This window comes from Chondrus crispus, genomic scaffold (genome assembly GCF_000350225.1).
Source record: "Chondrus crispus Stackhouse genomic scaffold, scaffold_166, whole genome shotgun sequence".
In the NCBI taxonomy this organism is placed as follows: domain Eukaryota; phylum Rhodophyta; class Florideophyceae; order Gigartinales; family Gigartinaceae; genus Chondrus; species Chondrus crispus.
Window position 1 is genome coordinate 104,245 of NW_005179033.1, and position 17,453 is coordinate 121,697.

At 53.1% G+C, this 17,453-nt stretch overlaps 3 protein-coding genes across 3 annotated transcripts; all 3 read left to right on the forward strand.

Annotated features, from left to right (window-relative positions):
- The first annotated feature begins 14,366 nt into the window (after window positions 1-14,366).
- Window positions 14,367-14,543, forward strand: CHC_T00002973001 (hypothetical protein). Its single transcript, XM_005714031.1, has one exon. It carries the CDS (start codon window positions 14,367-14,369, stop codon window positions 14,541-14,543), a length of 177 nt encoding a protein of 58 aa, XP_005714088.1.
- Window positions 14,544-16,155: 1,612 nt separating this feature from the next.
- On the forward strand, window positions 16,156-16,266 carry CHC_T00002974001 (hypothetical protein). The gene has a single exon (XM_005714032.1). The coding sequence runs from the start codon at window positions 16,156-16,158 to the stop codon at window positions 16,264-16,266; it is 111 nt and encodes a 36-aa protein (XP_005714089.1).
- Window positions 16,267-16,369: 103 nt separating this feature from the next.
- Window positions 16,370-16,900, forward strand: CHC_T00002975001 (hypothetical protein). Its single transcript, XM_005714033.1, has one exon. It carries the CDS (start codon window positions 16,370-16,372, stop codon window positions 16,898-16,900), a length of 531 nt encoding a protein of 176 aa, XP_005714090.1.
- The last annotated feature ends 553 nt before the right edge of the window (window positions 16,901-17,453 follow it).

Below are 17,453 nucleotides of genomic sequence, written 5' to 3' on the forward strand. Positions count from 1 at the left end.
CGTGTGTACGTGCTCGTGTGGTTGCTTTAACTGTGCGGTCGAGGCCATTGAAAATGTACGTTCTTTTGATAGCGTTCATGGAGACCGAGTTGACGTGGATTGTGGAAATAAGGGTTTGGGGTCCAGTTCCTTTCGTGTCTCACTCATGTATAATTCTGATCCGGTCTACTGCGGTGGGCGTACATATGTGGAGGATGCGGAACACGAGAGCGACATTGGCATAGCACGGGGGTAGGTCTGCGATGGAATCCGGCAAGACTCCTGCAGTATAATACTGTAGTGCGACAGCCATGCCACACCACTTTTGCGCATGTTTGAGTACCGCTCCCGGTATTGGTCGTGGTCCGTGAACTTCGTTCTTTTGCTCGACTATTTCATTGACCCCGGCAACATCAAGATAACCGAGAAGGTATCTCGGAAGTATCAGCCCCTCTTGTCCTTTCTCGAAACGTGCAAGGAACACAAAAAGAGGGGATATTGACCACGCCGAAGGAGCAGCTGTTAACTGCCCTCGGGATTGCACTGGTAAGGGGGAAAGTGTGAGGAAGGCAGGGGTCAAGGTGTGGAAGGTGTGTGTGTGTGTGTTTGGGGGCTGGAGGCGTGAAACAGGAGTGGGCGGAGCACTGACGAGACTCTGAAGAGTGTCGCCGGCGCCTCGGCCTCCGTTATCAGCTTTGCCGTGGCATTCTCATGTTTCTTCCATGTTTTTTATTCACTGCTCTTCCTCACAATGCTCGTTGCCGGCACCTTGACCACTGGTTCCGAATGTGTACTGACTGCAACATCCTCCCTCTTCGCCCCTGATTCATCGCTCTTCGTCACAATGTCGGCTGTTTTGACACGTGCCCCCTCAACATCCATCCCAGTTGGGAAGGGTTGCGACGATACGACAGGACAGCAGGACAAGTCACATTAAATATGTATAACTTGGAAAAGCTTTAATTGCAAACATTGGGAGATCGTAAGCTAGCATGTATCAAATATGAGCTCACCCTCAGTGACCGCTGTCTGCAGATGTTGCATTCAGAATTTCATTCATACGCATGCCCCGAAGCATACCATTGTAACCCCGAGACATGTTGAATTGATTTCTCCCAGTTGAAAACAGGTCCTCATCACAGGGTGAGATAGATTCTCCTCCATTTCCTATTAATGTTTGTGCAGACGTACACTCCTCCCCATCATAACCCCCTTCCGTCGGCTCATTTCTTACCTCTTCTTCCAAGTCCTTCTCCAAATCGTCGAGCATTTTTTCTCTGTAAGGCGTAGGTACTTCGACCTGGCCTGCGCGCTCATCCCTTCGCTAGAAAAAAATTCACGTCGTTCTCTCAGCTTGGCCAGTACCAATGCCTGTTCTGCCACTACCGCCTTCCTTTGTTGCACCATTCCAAGAAAATCCAGCTTTTTGTTGGCCTCCCTTTTCACGCGTAGTGCATTGCTCATATTCTTTGTCTTTTTGACGCCAGTCGGGCGCGCAATGGCGTCTGGTACTTGAACCGCGGATGCTCCTGTTTCCTGAGACCTCTGCCGTGTCTCCTCCCTCATCATACATTGCCGCAGCAGCTTCTGCTCGCTTCTTTTGAGCTTCTCTACGCTTTTCGGCTTTTGTTGTCACTTCATTGATAGATAGCCAAAGTCTCTTGCTCGACAAAAATTTCCACGCTTCAGGAAATGGGAAAGGTCTAGCCGGCTCGTCGGGATCTGGGGAACAGTACAAGTACATGGCTGCCGCGGAACTTACCTCGCCATTGTACATAGCTGTGGCAACTCTCCTTCGACCTGAATCCAATACATTTCCAGTCATCGCCGCCTTAATCCTTCTCATGTTTGCCTCCAATTTTAAACATGCCGCTTTGGCGTCCTTAAATCTTTGTCTGATTGAGCACCCAGACCGAGGTTGTAGAGGCAGCAGACCATCCCCGTGCTCAGAATTTATTGTGATCAAAGCGTTGTACCGCTCTTCGATCTGCGCCTGGAAGGTTTCTTTCCTCTGCCCCGATCCAGTTCGCGCGTTTTCAGACACTTCAATATACGCCTTGCACGTAATAACGTCCTCCACAGATGTCCATGACTTTCCCCTGCCCATGACCGACACACAGTAGAAATAGGAGATAAATGTTAGACAAAAGAAAGGGCGGAAGTGGTGTGCATACCTCTGTCATGGATGATTACATAAATGTCCATGCGTGCGGTTGTGAAATACGCGAGGCCTTCGCGCGCTCTTTTCGTCGCAAAAGAGTTGTCAGCGGCAATGTGCGGTTTGGGTAGTACATGAAAGTGGCCGGAACCAAAATGACCCATGGGAAAGTGGAGAGAGATGGGGCGACGGTGGCGACGGTGGCGCTCAAGGCCGGACCAGATATGCCAAGAATTTTCTGGCACGTGTGCAACGTCGGGAATAGATCGGGTCTATCCCAGGGTCTATTTCATGGTCTGAATAGATCCTGCGATAGACCCACCATATTTTTAGATAGGGATAGACCCAAAAAAATTTGAACGAGTGGAGACGAAATTGCCGAATGGGTCTAAAATTCATGGGCCATAGATCATTAGACCCAAAAAACACCAACCGGTGGAGATGCTCTAAATGATTTATTCAATAATGACTATCGAAATGGAGAAACTTTATTTAAAGACAGGGCGGTGGCCGAGCAGTAATATACCTTACATCCTAGTGTAAATGGAAAGGGCCTCCGTCTGACCAACTATCGCGCTGTTTCCTGTGGAGTTTCACCCCTACAGCAGTCTCTCTTTATTTGCAACCGCTTGGTGGACAGATCTGGTTGCCACAAAAGGGGGGTTGCAGAAAGAAAAATTGTATCATACCCTGCGTTCCTGACCAATCGTTTGGAATGTCTCATATTTATTTCAAAAACTCATCAATGGCGCTCTGCTGTAGAGCTTCGGATTCCTGCAGCGTTACTGTTCTCTGTGCATTGCGCTCTGTACGCAAAACGCAGCATTATCATCACAAGTGGACTCGACGATGCACTTCGCAATTGCAAGCACTCTAAGTTGCTTTTTCGTGCCGGGAAGAGGCACCATTTTGTCGGAAAAGGAGGTAATTTTTGTTTTTTCACACAGTTTTTAACAGTTGACAGCGGGGTTTGCAGCATTTCTACTGTTCAACGGTTCACTACCAGAGATTTTGGACGGTTTATTGCTCTCAGTGCAGGCAAAATATATGTAAGAAGCCATTAAACAGGTTGCATTAATAGAAAATGGAACAACATGGTTTTTGATTAAAATGTGGCTTCTCCCAACTTGGTGGACCGCTTTTGGTTACAAAAAGAGGTGGTTGCAAATACTGGCTGTTACAAATAAGGAGATATTACTGTATGGAAATAGTGTACGCGTTGTAGAGTCTACACATACATGTCACGTGCTGGCATTCCATGTACTGTACTGTAGTAATAATGCCTGGATCTTTATTGGTCTCGTAGAGACGTTTTACACCAAGGTATCGGTCGTTCGACAAGGTCATGAAGAGAGCCCATATGTGCGAAAAAAGCATTTGACGGTGACATTTTACTGTAGTAAATAAATGCATCGCAACCAAATTATTAAAATGCACGAGACGGTAGCATTTAATAGTTTCAGATATCAAAGAAGAGTGCATCCTCCCCTACATGGATTTTGTGATGGTGCAAAACATAACATGGAGAGAGAATCAAGGAGGATGGGAGTAGTATGAATACAGAGGGAGTCGAGGCAGACTAGCTGCCAAGATAAGCAAGAACGAAAAGAAGCCACAACAATAAAAAGCGCGATTCCTTTCATGCGCCCGGTCCTGCCGGTTAAACCTTTATTGTTCCCTCTTTTCATTTAATTTTTGCGACAGTCTAGACTTAACGTTGAATAGTTTTCTTTGTAGAAGAAAAAAACCCAACTTTTCTTGGAATTCATCAACGTTTTGGAATCGCTACGAGAGTGGTCTCCCGACTTCTTCTTTGATATTAACGCAGTACTGTTTATCAATAAAGAGGTATAGCTATCATCCTCTTAAGGATAGCTCCCACTGAATAAATAAAAGAGTAAATTTTTTATTTTTACGCTACTTCTAAATAGGAATCTAGTTGTGTGACTACTTTCTATCTTAGTGGTATTAAATTCACATACAGTCAATAATTCCAGGTCATCACACGCCCGTGCAGAAGAACTATAAGGCCTCACCCTCGGCGCAAGGTGTCTACCTCCCAAGCCTGAGGTTAGTTGGGATATCGACGAGGAGGACTCCATTTCAGTATTGGAACTCGTCGAGCTAGAAGCTACCTTGGTGGACGGAACCAGGCCGGAGGACAATAAGTTTGGCAAAGAAGAAGGAATTCGGGCCCGTTGTGCAGGATAGAATTTACACGTAGACAACGCCGAGCAAAGTGTTAATGAAATTAAGGTACGTTATACAGAAACATAAGCAATTTCTACCTGTACCTGAAGGCGTTAATAGGACACTTCATCGCGTGGCCACGTCTCGCAATGCAAAAAGCGCTCCTGCGCCAATGTTGACCATCAGGGTGTGCGACATTACTGTTGTTGGCACGTGTGGTAGAACGGCGTCACCCTGGAATTCTTGATGATCCAGACTTAATTTAGAATATGGACGAGACACATATTGACGGAGAGTTTGGTGAGATGGAGAAATTTTTGGATCCTCGAAAACGAACCATGGGGGATTCACAGCGACACAAAAGAGCTCCGGTAAACATGTTACGGCAACGATAGTTACTTTGGCATTCGGCAAAATTGATCCCACCATTTTTCATAGCTACAGGAAAAACGTAATGCAGAGCTGGTTAAAGCCTCTGGACAAAAGCAGCTTCACACGGGAGAATTGGAATGTACACTGGCTTGTGTCTCCTAGATGGATGCTGAGTGACACGGTCATCCGTTGTACTGAAAAGGGTTCCATGAATATGGAAATACTACCTGTCTTTTTCCAGCACTTTAATTGCTACATTCGTAAGTTCGTACCACACGAAAAACAAGTACTGATGTTCTTGGACGGGCATGCCTCAAGAAAAGGAATGGAATGGATTGAGTTGTGATTCAGCCATAATATTGAAGTCGAAATACTACCTGCCAATACGACACACTTTCTGCAGGCGTGTGCACAGACTTGTGGGCAAAATATTTCAGACTACAGCTCGGCGAACCCGAGACTCATTAATTAGAAATTACCTCGTTAATACACACAGCATGGGTTTTAAGCTGAAGCTTGGTACCACCGGCCATGCCTCTATTTCTAATGAGATTGTGAGAACGTCTTTCTCTGAGATTGGGTTGCCTATGGACTTTTGTTTTCTGAAAAACTTCGATAAGGGTGACCGCGTTGAGTCACGTGTAAGCTCAGGAGGCAATAAGCGTTACGATTTTCGGCCTGTTCCTAAAACACGCCATAATGACGAAGAAAAACTCCTCAAAGGTAGAGACATTTTGGCGTCTGGGCTCCCCGCGCCTGCTGATTTACATAAATTGACCATGACTTTCAAAACAAGGCAAAACGGGTAACAATGTCCTGATGGGTATAAAACCAGTACCGCGAGGAAAGTCATACGGAAATGGGTCTTTCGCAATAGCATTTTGTGGTAAGAGGGCTGAGTATGTCACTGCGGACGAAGCCGTGCAAATAGAGAAGGACGAAATTCGTAAGGCTGCTGACGAAGCAAAAGACAAAGAAAATGCTACAAAAATGCGCGCTTTAGAAAAGGCCGAATCTCAAAAGGCAAAGCATGAAGCACAACAGAAACGCGAGGAAGATTGCAGATTCGTACTCCACAAAAGGCCGCTGAAAGATTGACGAAGATTCGACAAAGAGACGAAAAACATCAAGCGCGTAAAGAGCAAAAGAAGCTGAAGGATGGTCACGAATACACAGCGAATACACCAGCACTCAACATTGATTCCATGAACGTCACTACCGCTGTTCCAATGGCTGCGGCGGCGGCTTTATTGCGTCTATCGGACAGCATTGATCTCCTGAGTAATCTTTGACTCGAAAATTTCTGTTTCAAATAAAGCCATCTTGCTGCAATTCTTTTCACGGGCAATTGGAGAAATGTTTTGAACATTGCTGGCATTCTGATTCACCAACAATCATGAGAGGCTGTGTGACGATCGAAAAACACCAGTGCGCGTCAGTTGAGACTGTTGGATATCGCTAAAGCTCATCCTTTCTACGATCTTCCGCTACGTGCGACATTTTTTTTCACTAATCAAGGGGGGGCGATGCCATATCATAGGGCAGGCTTCAAGGACTCACACTTGAGCGGGACAAGATAAGGCCGCGCCATGATAAGGCATGCGGGCGAGGGTGGCTGAGGCAACGCTTGACCATATGGCATAACTAAGACGCTGAGAGAGACGAGACTTTGCAGTACCAAATGTGGTACCGGTGCGGATGGCAATTTGATGGGAGAGGGACTCGAGGACAGATGTAGAGCGGGCGCTGGGAGCGCCCAGGGTGTCGAACGCAAGAGGCACAAAGTGCCAGTCCAGAAGAGGGAGCGAGGCGTCGGCTTGTAGATGTAGAGCGGAGCGGATGATGCGAGCGTGCGTGCTTAGCTTGTCAGCATCCGCCACTTCGGCGGCGCCGACTATACAGCGAGCAGCCGGGATGAGGGCCCCCACGCGGTAGGGGCTCCGGACAGTGACATCGTAAGCCGTAGGAAGGTCTGGCAGAGCTCCTGCAGGAGGCGGAGCGGGCTGAACGAGGAGATCGGCGGGGCGGTGAGCCGTGCCACGGATGAGAAAAGGGACTTCCATATCACAGCTCAATCCTGCGGCGCGGAAAGCATGTCGTGCCAGAGTATTCCGCACCGTGTTGTGACGATGCACAGTACTGAAGCCATGCTTGCACATGGCGGCATGGTCACCGCGTATATCCATGGGACGGCGACAATGAGAGCAGAGTAGGAGCTGGATGGAGTCATCGTAGACCGGAGAGTCAAGATGACGGCGGAGCATACATGACCACACCTCATTGGAGACGCGTGATGTAAGGGCGGGATGAGCACACAAGAAGGAAGCGGCGCCTGGCGCGCACAGGGAGTTGTAGCGCGCTCGGCGGCGTACGGAGACGGGTGTGTGGTCGGAGGGGCTGGGGAGGCGATCCCATGCAGACTTTTCCCAGTACATCCTTGAGAAGGCGCCATGGAGAGCCTGAAATAATGTCGTGTGTACGCGTTCAGGTCTGTCCAGGAGGGCGTCAGGCTCGAATGGGCCGAGGGGGGAGTGCGCTAATAGCACGCCGCAAGTGCGTATTTCCGGGTTGATGGACGCCAGCACTCGGACGAGATGGCGGCGTGCCATGCCGCGGTAGAAGGGCACCGAGGGGTTAGCGGGACCTTTAACGCGGATCGCGGCGGCCTCTAGAAGGCTGGCGGCGTAGGACGCATGCACAAACGGGGATAGCGGAGTGAAGCCATGACCTTCCATACGAAGAGGTAAGCCAATTTGAGTAGAAATAGATGCCGAGAAGGGAACGTCGTTCAGGCGAGAGTATGTGGCGCGTTGGAGTTCGTCAAAGCGCACAGCAAGCGGGAGGGACAAGATCGGGGGGGTCAAGCGGAACGTATGTTCCACCCGACACACAGAGCCGGTGATGCGATGGAGATGAAACCGAATGCGGGCGTCCTGAATATCCTGAAGAGAACGAAGCGCGTCGGTGCAACATTGAATCTTGTTCTGTAGATAATTCTTGATGAAGGCGTCAGAGCCGAGGGGGGCGCCAAGGAGAACCAGTCCACCTTCAGAAGGGATCTGAACAGGGAAGACATCGAGAAGTGGGGAGAGATTGGCGGGGGAGGACGATGGCCAGAACGCACGACACTTGGAAATATTTACATGGAAACCGGCAGCAGGGCCAGAATTTCGAAGAATTCGGAGTGCCTTGGTGACTTCAGCAATTGTGCCTATGAGGGTTTCATCATCAGCGTACCATCCGGTGAGGGCGAGGTTGCACTCGCGGCTGAGACGGCGGATGAGGGGTTGGATGGCGAGAGAAAATATGAGCATGCTGGCAGGATCGCCCTGCTGCGTACCCTCTTGGCTGAGCATTAGAATTGGAGGCGACGATGGCAGGACAAGATCAGGGACAGCGTGGCCATATATTAGGTTTAGAAATCGTGATAGGGTCGGCGTCTGAAGAGGTGCACGATGCAGCATGGCTTGGCGGGAGAACGTATTGAATGCGTTGCGGGCGTCAACGGAAACAAGGACGTAGTTGGGGTCTCGACCATGGCGCCGCATGAGCATGCGGCAATCATGAACAATGGCATCCATGCCAGATGGCACGCCATTTGCGAGCCGTTCGGGAGAGAGCCGGTGGCGTGTGTCATCTATAGCGGCAGGCAGCAGCACTTTGGTGACAAGCCGGCGAAGCGCCTGGCCAACGGCGATGGGGCGGATCTTGTCCGGGCGTGGCTGGAGGGGAATAAGGGTAGAAGGAGCGAGAAGTGGTACAGTACGGTCAGGCAGATCGCCAGAGGCAAGTCGTTGAACCAAGCGAGTTAAGGCAGAGAGACCGGTGACGCCCGCCTCCGGGCTGACGGATGTTCGAGCGAGAAGTTGGAGGAGGCGTGGTGAGAGGCGGTCGGGGCCGGCGGCGGAGGTGGGATTCAAAGATCGTGCCGCGCGAAGGACTTGAGCTTCCGTGATGTCTGCCGCCGGGGGAGGTCCATCTGCGGGAGCGCTTGTATCGGGGCTGCCGGGGAGCGGTGAAGGGCAGCCAAAGCGTTGCGGGTGGCAGGGGAGCGGAGATCAGCAAGAGGCTTGTCGGTGAGGGCTCTCATGACACGGCTGTACTGTGCGTCAGAAGCGAGCCGCATGGCGCGACCAATGCGGCGGCGGGGGCAAGCGGAAGCCGTGTGGCGCCGGGCGTGTCGGTCCTGCCATTCAACATCAGCTTAGTGAGCGTGGAGAGCTTCATGCCATAACGCAGGCCAAGCAAGGCCAGAAGAAGTTCGACGGATGCGTTGGCGAAGGGCATTTTGTTGAGCTTTGCGGGAGCGCCAGCCAGGTTCGCCGCGGAAGGAGCGGCGAAGGACAGCGACAGGAAGGATGTAGAGATGAAGGAAAGCCTTGTGGGTGTCAGCGGGGTCCCAGGTGGCGGCAGCAGCACGAACGAGCTTGATGAGTAGAAGGGTTAGGCTATGCAGGCACGGGGAAGGGATAGAAGAATACACTTGGGAGGCGCGAAACGGGCAGAGAAGGAGATCTCGAACGGAAGGGAGAGAGAGGGGGGGAGAAGGTGGAGGGCGGGCTGTGAGCGGGTAACTGGGACGGGGGCATTGCGGCGGAGGAAAGGGATGGTTGACTCACTGTGATGATGGGGGGTGTCGGAGCGGGACCGCGACGGGAGAGAAGGTGGGGCTACAGAGACGGCGGGCTGGCGGAAGTGTCGCGGAGATGGAGAGGGCACGTTTGCGAAAGGCATTGGGGGCTGTCGAGGGGCCGACGGTGGCAGGACGAGGACCGGCGGAGGAAGGGGGGACTGTATTCGGAGACGAGGGATGGAATAAAGGACTGTGAGAGAAGGCAGGAGGGGAGGGGGGAGGAGGCCGGAGCAAATCGAAAGGAGCGGGGGTAAGTGCCGAGGGCGGAGGTGGTTGAGCAGAGACGGTGGATGCAGGAATGGGAGCCGCTTTGGGGAAGTTGGGAGCAACGGTGAGGACACTGGGAGCAGACATCACAGATGGCAGAGCGGGAGGCCGACCAGCATGATGGCCAGAAGGCAGAGGGGGTGGAGCAGCAGTAGGTGAAGTAGAAGTCGGAGTCCGTGTAGATGCCGCTACAGAGACTTGGGGGACGGCAAGAGCCGCCACTGGGGCGGAGGCTGGCAACGGCGAAGCAAGAGCGGCCACGGGGCGGGAAGGGTCGCGGTGAGCCACACGAGTAGATAGGCCACGTTTAGTAGGGCGGGTCGCCGGGGTGGGGGTGGTAGCACGAGCGTGAGCCTGGAGCACGAGTGCCAGAGCTTGACGGACCGCTAGTGTCTATTATCCCAGCGATTTGGATTAATTAATCCTCGGTTTTGGATTAATTAATCCTCATGGAACAGTTGGTGGAGAGGTGCTGGCAAGTACTAAAAGCCCCGGCTTAGGCCCCTTTATGTTGCTTTACGACTCGAAGGAGTGCGTAGAAAGCACGTGGGATGTGAAGCATATCCTTCCCTTGGACGAGTCGCATATGAAGACCTCTTTTGAGCTCTCTTTACGGCACTGCGAGCACACTCGCGTCGTCCTCTTGCCGCATACAACGCAATTCTTCTGCGCCCGCGCCGACGTCTCCGTGCCGTTGCGTGTCTTCTTCCTCTTCTTCGTGGGCGTTGCGTGCGGGCCGAGGCCTGACGTCGGGGTCAAGGCAGTCGCGCCTTCACCAACTGACGCGCGAGTGCGCAGCCCGACAACGTCGTAGTTGTTGTCTACCAGCTCCAACGCCAGCTGCTCATAGAATTCGTTCTGTAGCATAGTTCGCAGCGGCCCCCTCGAGCCCGTGTGCAGCAGCCATGCGTCGACGATAACCATGCCCAGAAGAGACATGCCTACCCTCATAGACCAGTCGTGCGTCACGTATGTTCGCTCCAGCCTTAGGTCGTCCTGTCGACAGCGGTTATGCGGATCAATGCTCGCACAGGCGGAATAGTAGACCTCAGCGCACTGTGGCTGCTCGACCGTGAGCGCAACCCGTGCTGGGCCGGCCTCAGTCTGGCGCCAGCGACTGCGCTCGTACGGGGCGCCTGCAGCAGCGCTGGACGCGGACGAGATAAAGTACCGCCGCTCGCCGTCGACCCAGACCAAAGCCATCTCCGCCACGTCACCGTTTTCGTCCTCATGTGCGAACGACAGCCAGCGTCCCCTGTTTGCTACTGGCTTCGCCTTCAGCAGGCGCATGGGGAACTTCCTCGTCGCCGTCTTGACCACGCCGATGAAGTGCAGACCTCGTGACCGCAGATGAGCTGTCGCCTCGTAGCTCGCAAAGTACGAGTCAGCACAAACAATGCGTGCTCCGGCACCAAGCCAGGGGCGCAGCAGTCTGTCCAGCACAACAGTGCCGTGGCCCAGCCCCTCCTCTCGCTCACTTCGACGCTCCTCCTCGTGCTCGGCCGTCGTCACCAGCTGCAATTGCATCATCACGCCACTCCTTCCGCACGCAGAGTTTTGGACTTCGCAGCCGTTCTCCGGCTTGCGGTCTATCGCCACATAATGTGGAAGCCCGTGCTCAATCCAGTGCCCGCTCTGCCCATACCACCGGCTCATGCTCTCGTCAACGCAGATGAGGTCGGACGGCACGAAGTTTGCGGCCCGATGGTGGTTGATGGCCTCAACGAAGTCATCAACTAGTCTCCAGCGGTGCTTCTCGGACAGCTCATCCGCTGTGCGCTCGCCCTGCTGGCTGAACACCAGGGAGGACCAGATGTCCTCAAACCTGTTGCGGGGCATGCCAGTCGTGCTGCCAAAGCATGGAGCGGAGAGCAAGCGGTTCCTCGCATTGACAGCCCACAGCTCCCTCCGCTTCCCGAAGGAGTATCTTGTTCCCAAGATGAGAATCCCAAATAATTTCAGCAGCTCCCCTGTACTCACCGCCTGCTTCCCTTTGTCCTGCAGCACCTCCGACGTCCACTGCACTATCTTGAGCAGATGGGGGTGCGGCAGTGCCGCCATAAAAAAGTCGAGTGGGCGCCGCGTCGACGAGGATCCGGAGTCACCGCCTTCAACAATTGATTGCCCTCCTACGCTTCTCATTTCCCAACTTCGACGCGGCACCGCGCCCCCAACCGGCTCTAAAACCTCTTTCTGACGCCACAATACTCCATGCGCGTCGTAGGTGGTCTGGGTTTGCAGTGGCGGCTCTGGAGTGGGTGATTCGTTTTGCTCAGGGGTACTGTAAGCACCACTGCCCGTCTGCCCAGCGCTTCGCCCTTGCTCAGCTTGACGGGGCGCAGGGTTCGCTGGGCTGCTCTGATGCTGCTGCTGCGGTGCGGGAGTGACCAGGAGAGGATCCCCGAGCGTGACACTGCGCACACTGATGCGCCTGTCCCGCTGACCGGCCAGAGAATCCCATCTCACTTTGAGGAAGATGCTCACCCTCCCTTTTCCGGCCTTCTTTTCCACCCTCAGCACCCCCCCTGACACCAGGGTCTCCTTGTAAAGAGACCCGTAGAATCGTTTAGACTCCGCTTCTCCCAAGGCAAGGTACGCCCTGGCGTGTACTCGCGCCCCAATCTGCTGTTTTGCCAGAGACGACATGGTCGAGCGCAGCGTGACCTTGAGCTTGGCGTGGTGGCCCTTTTTGCCAGTGGAGGTTATGATAGCTCGATGTAAAAGGCGCCCATCGCCTCCAAGCTAATAAAAAGGGCGCTGAATCGATTACCGGTGTCCATTTGCTCTCAAATCCAGCCGTTTACCGTCCAGCATGGTGCTGGAAAAGGATTAATTAATCCTGGTGGGATAATAGACACTAGGGGCACGGAGGTTGGGGTTCGACGGTCGAGGAGGCGAAGGGCCTCACGGCGTAGGCGGCATGCAACACCAGCGGCGGCGAAACAGTCGAGTGTGGAAGCGGTAGGAGGTAGGGGAGCAGAGTGGATGGTTAGGTCTGCATAGATGAGGCGGAGGTTTGCGAGGATGCGGGCGAAGAGAGTAGTGTGGGATTCTAGAAAGTAGACGTATGTCAACCGGCCACTCCGGGGACAAGGACGTGGGGAGGGAGAACGGCACCAGCAAGGTGGGCGCCACGGCGCACAGCAGATTGCCCAGCAGTGAAGGAAGCGAAGGCTGCGACGTTGGCATCTGGAGCGATGGCGTAGGCGGTGACGGCGGGGGGAGGAGCAACAGGCTCTCCAGTACGAGGGTCGAGACGAAGCGGTTTGCCCACGGTGCGGACGAGGGAGTGGGCCGCGGCGAGCGTTGCACTCGAGACTGAAGTAGGTGCGGCTAGTGCCGCACGGGCAGCCTCGAGAGTCAGGATAGAGGAAGAATCGGGGCGGGCTGGGACACGTGGCAGCTGGAGGGGGCGAGCCACGGCAAAGGGAGAAGTGGAGGGTAAGGTCGAAGACGACTTGAATTGAACGGAGGTGATAGGCAGGGCGGCGCTCGCCGCATATGCAGGGACAGAAGGGGGGGTAGGACGGGGAGAATCACGGGGTCGTGCAGCGGCAACAGTCACCCACACACACACACACACACACACGCGATGACGAAGAAGAAGAAGACATCGTTGTCCGTCGAGTTCCCTCCGTCGCCGCACCCGCCTCCTCCGCTTCACGCCAACGCGCTCGCGCCCTGCGCGGACGGGTACGGCGGAAGCACTCGGCTACGTTCCTTTCCTTACAGCTCTGTTCGATATCGCTACTACATACACTGTGCACATCCCTCCCCACCTGTCTCCTGGCCAGGGGGCACTCCCTTTTACCTCAGGTTATGGTCCCGTGGCGCATCCTGCTGCGCACCGATGCTCAACACAAGTGATCGCGAGTTAAACTTTCAACGCTTTCCAAGATTTTCAACTTTACGGCGACTGTCAAGCACCCTCCTTACAGCACGCTTCAACACCAAGGCCTCTGCTACTCAAGCACCCCCCTTACACCACGCTCCAACACCAAGGCCTCTTCTGCTCATCATCTCCAAGCACGCTCAAACACCACGGCCTCTGCTTCCTCAACACTTTTCCCGCTTCCATTCACCTCACTACACGTCAGATCGCGGCGACTGTTGGATATCGCTATAGCTCATCCTTTCTACGATCTTCCGCTACGTTCCTTTCCTTACAGCTCTGTCCGATATTGCTACTACATATACTGTGCACATACCTCCCCACCTGTCTCCTGGCCAGGGGGCACTCCCTTTTACCACAGAGACAGAAACAAAGAGAATGGGTGGGCTGGAAGCAGTTTTAATTTTAATATTCATAAAACGTGTTTCAATTTGAGCCATTGGGGAAGGGTACCATAGAAAAATTGAAACCGTGGCCAGCATAGTTGAAAAGAAATAACATTCGCGAATTTGTATGTTATGATAACGCTTGGTCGGATAGACACTAGTAAACACGTACCGTAAGCCCCTCCAACTTTTTTACTCAAGATGCCGGATGCGTTGAGCCAACACTGGACAAAGAATGTAGCCGCGTGAAGACGTTTCCTCTTCTGCGGTACAGAGAGCTGGAGTCGGAAAGATATGAAGCCTTGAAATATTTTGCTGAATTATTCCAAACGTTTCAGAGATGTTCATTCCTCGCAACCAAAAGGTGGTTGGTTAGGGTGACCCCACCGCGCCTTGCCCAAAATCGCAAAAAGCAGACAGTTGTCCTCCGGTAATTGGATCTACTATCTTTTAATCAAGCCGCGCTTTGGGGGAGGTGGTGATTCAGAGATGACCCCCACCGCGCCTGTAACACAATACATCTATTCATATTCAGGGTCACCCCAATTAGGCTACAAGTATGTCGTAGAAATACATTTGGCGCAAAGAAGCAAGCTACTGCACGCGTCTGTTCCACAATTAGCGGCAACTTTTGCTCGTCACTTGCCCGCTCTCCATAATATGTAGGCTCCTGTTTGGGAATTATCAACTCGGCAAGTACACCACGCTTTCAATTCTAATTATGGACTCTGGAACCGATTCCGATGATGCCATCGCGGCATATTTCATGCTTTCTCTATCTGCTGCTGCTGTCGCTGGCGCTCTGGTCGCTCGGCAGCACAGAGAGCGCATGCGATCCGGAGGTAAGTTTGGAGGATCAAGAATGGGAAAGGCGATGAACAGAGATCGCCACCGCCATCGCTTTGAAAGGCAAACAAATGAAGACTGGTTTTTGTCGCGGGATAGTGCAGGAAGCAGGTCTCTCTTCACTGCAGAAGAGTTTCGTGGCACTCATCGCGTTTCTATGGATATATACGAGCACATTCGCGCGGTGCTGCCAGAGGTTGATCCATGGTTTGCACAGAAGGCTGACGCGGTGGGCAAGCAGGGAACGTCTACAGATCAGAAGCTCATCGCAGCCCTGCGCATGCTAGCAAGCGGCAACAGCGCGAAAAGCGAAATACCGCTTATGAGGTTGGCGGAATCAACTCTTCTAGAAAACTTATAACGGTTTTCTGCCGCGATTGTGAAGGGGTTTGGAAAAGAGTATCTGCGCCTTCCAACTACGGATGAAATTATAAAAATAGAAGCAGAGTATGCTGCTATGGGGTTTCCAGGCGCTATAGGTTGCGTCGATTGTGCAAGCTGGACTTGGGACGGATGTCCTGTTGCTTGGCAGGGACGACACAAGGGCAAGGAACGCAAAACCCTCAATCGTATGGAGGTAGTATGCGACGATTATCTTCGTATTTGACACGTGAATTGTGGAGCACCCGGGGCGAAGAACGACATTCAGATAATGAACGCCTCCCCATTGTTTAACAATTTAAGATCCGGAAAGTGGCCGCCGACACGCCTGAAACAGACGTTGGCGGATTTAAATTGAAATGGTACTACTTCCTCGCTGATAGTATTTATCCTAGGTTCCGATTTTTCGTGTCCACGATTCCACGACCACGATCAAAGAAAGAGAAGATGTTTGCCAAGCAGCAAGAGGGAGCTCGCAAAGCTGTCGAAAGGGTTTTTGGAGTTTTATTCAAGCGGTAGCAAATATTGTACCGACCAAATCGGCTGTGGCGAAAAAGTGATATGAACAATATAGTTTTAGCATGTGTCGCGATCCATAATGTGGTAGTGGAGGAACGCCGAGAGCAATACAAGAGTACGGAAAAGGCCCGCCTGACCGAGGACGAGACTGGCCTGCCTACGGAAGTCCACCTGAATTGGAGGCCGACAGACCGCGCCGAGGCAGCAGCTTACTGGCGCGAGTTTGTAGATGGCTGGGAAGACGTAAACCAACACCTGCAGCTGAAGAAGGCATTGGCGAATCACATGTGGAAGGCGAGAGGGGAAGTCTGCCATGTGAGCGATGGGGATGATTTTACACGCGAAGAAGACTATATCGGAGGCAACGACTCTACTGCAGGCGATGATGAGAATGGTAGTGATGGTGAGATTTTCTCGCCATCACCATCACGACCATTTTAATCATCTTGTGTTCCACTCTTGCATGCCCTTTTCAAATACCACACCCTTTTGCTCCTCGTCAAGGCCCTCATTGGCGTCGTCTCAAATTCCGATGGCGTCATGGAGATTTGGCCCCCGGCTGCCTCACCACTTTTATGAGCGCCTTGGGTACAGACATGGAGCAAGCAGCTATCGAGGAGGGCGCTCAGTTGCTCGAGCTTAGCGGCTGGACCGAGGGCAAGCATGCTGTCACCAATCCCGACGGCTATTTACAAGAATGCGACCAAACTCCCCCACGCGGCGATACCTTTCTCTCCAATTTCGTCATGCTCAGACATCTCCCCGCCGCCATCTCTTTCGACATCGCCGCCACCAAGAAGATCCCAAAGAGCTGGCCCGCTATCGGCGACTATCTTTCCCAGCAAGTCGGCCATTCCTTCCCCGTACTTGCTTTGTTGAACCACTCGAGGGCCGTCAGGGCTATTGCCGGCTGTATTTGCCTCAACTTGGACGCCATCGTTTGCGGCATCGAGTCCGACGCCAAGTACCTCATGGGCATAGTCTTCGCCGGCGTTAATCGCAACAGGCTCATGGCCAAGGAGTTCCGCAAGATGACCAAGCTCATGGTTGATTACTACGACGAGGACTGCATCAACGCCGTCTACGAGTTTTCCAAGGAGGACACCGATTTCTCAGTCGATTTCATGGACGCCCTCACCGACTCGGCCTTGAGGGACACTCCCTTGTCCGAGATGCAGGTCCGCATGCTATACATCGCAAAGGCCAGTTCATATGCCCCCACGAGGACAACCCAGGCCGTCGTCGACTCTACAAAGGCCCCGTGCTTCAAAATATAAAATGCAGTAGAGGATAGATCTGCATGCTTTTTCCACAGCACATCTTTCCTCGCCCCGCAATCTACACCTTGATCTTCACTATCCCTCCCATATGCCTGCATCGCCGCAACAAACTCGCGTCGGATGGGTCGGCACCGGCGTCATGGGGTGCGCCATGGCTAGTCCTTTGATGACTGCCGGATACCCCTTAAGTGGAGCGGGTGGAACCGGCAGCAGAGTAGCTGGCGCGGCTCGTCGACCGGGAGCAAGCGGGCATGGAATACGGGGCGACCGTCGAGCTTTGGCCAGGCGGACTTTTACGCGGTGCTGGGGATCGAGTACGGGGCTAGCCGTGTTGATGTGTAATGGGCGCGCGCTCGCTGCTATACGTTGCGCTATCGTACATGAGGTGCTGAATTGTGCTTCGTAAGACCATACTGATGTGCCATATCGTGGTAGCCCCTGAATTGGTGCTATTGAGCGGAGTGATGTGTCCGCTAAGTGACTTAATATCTAGTATTTTGATGTTGTCCTTCTTTCGTACTGTGTGTTTGTGTTTCAGGATCTGCGCCTA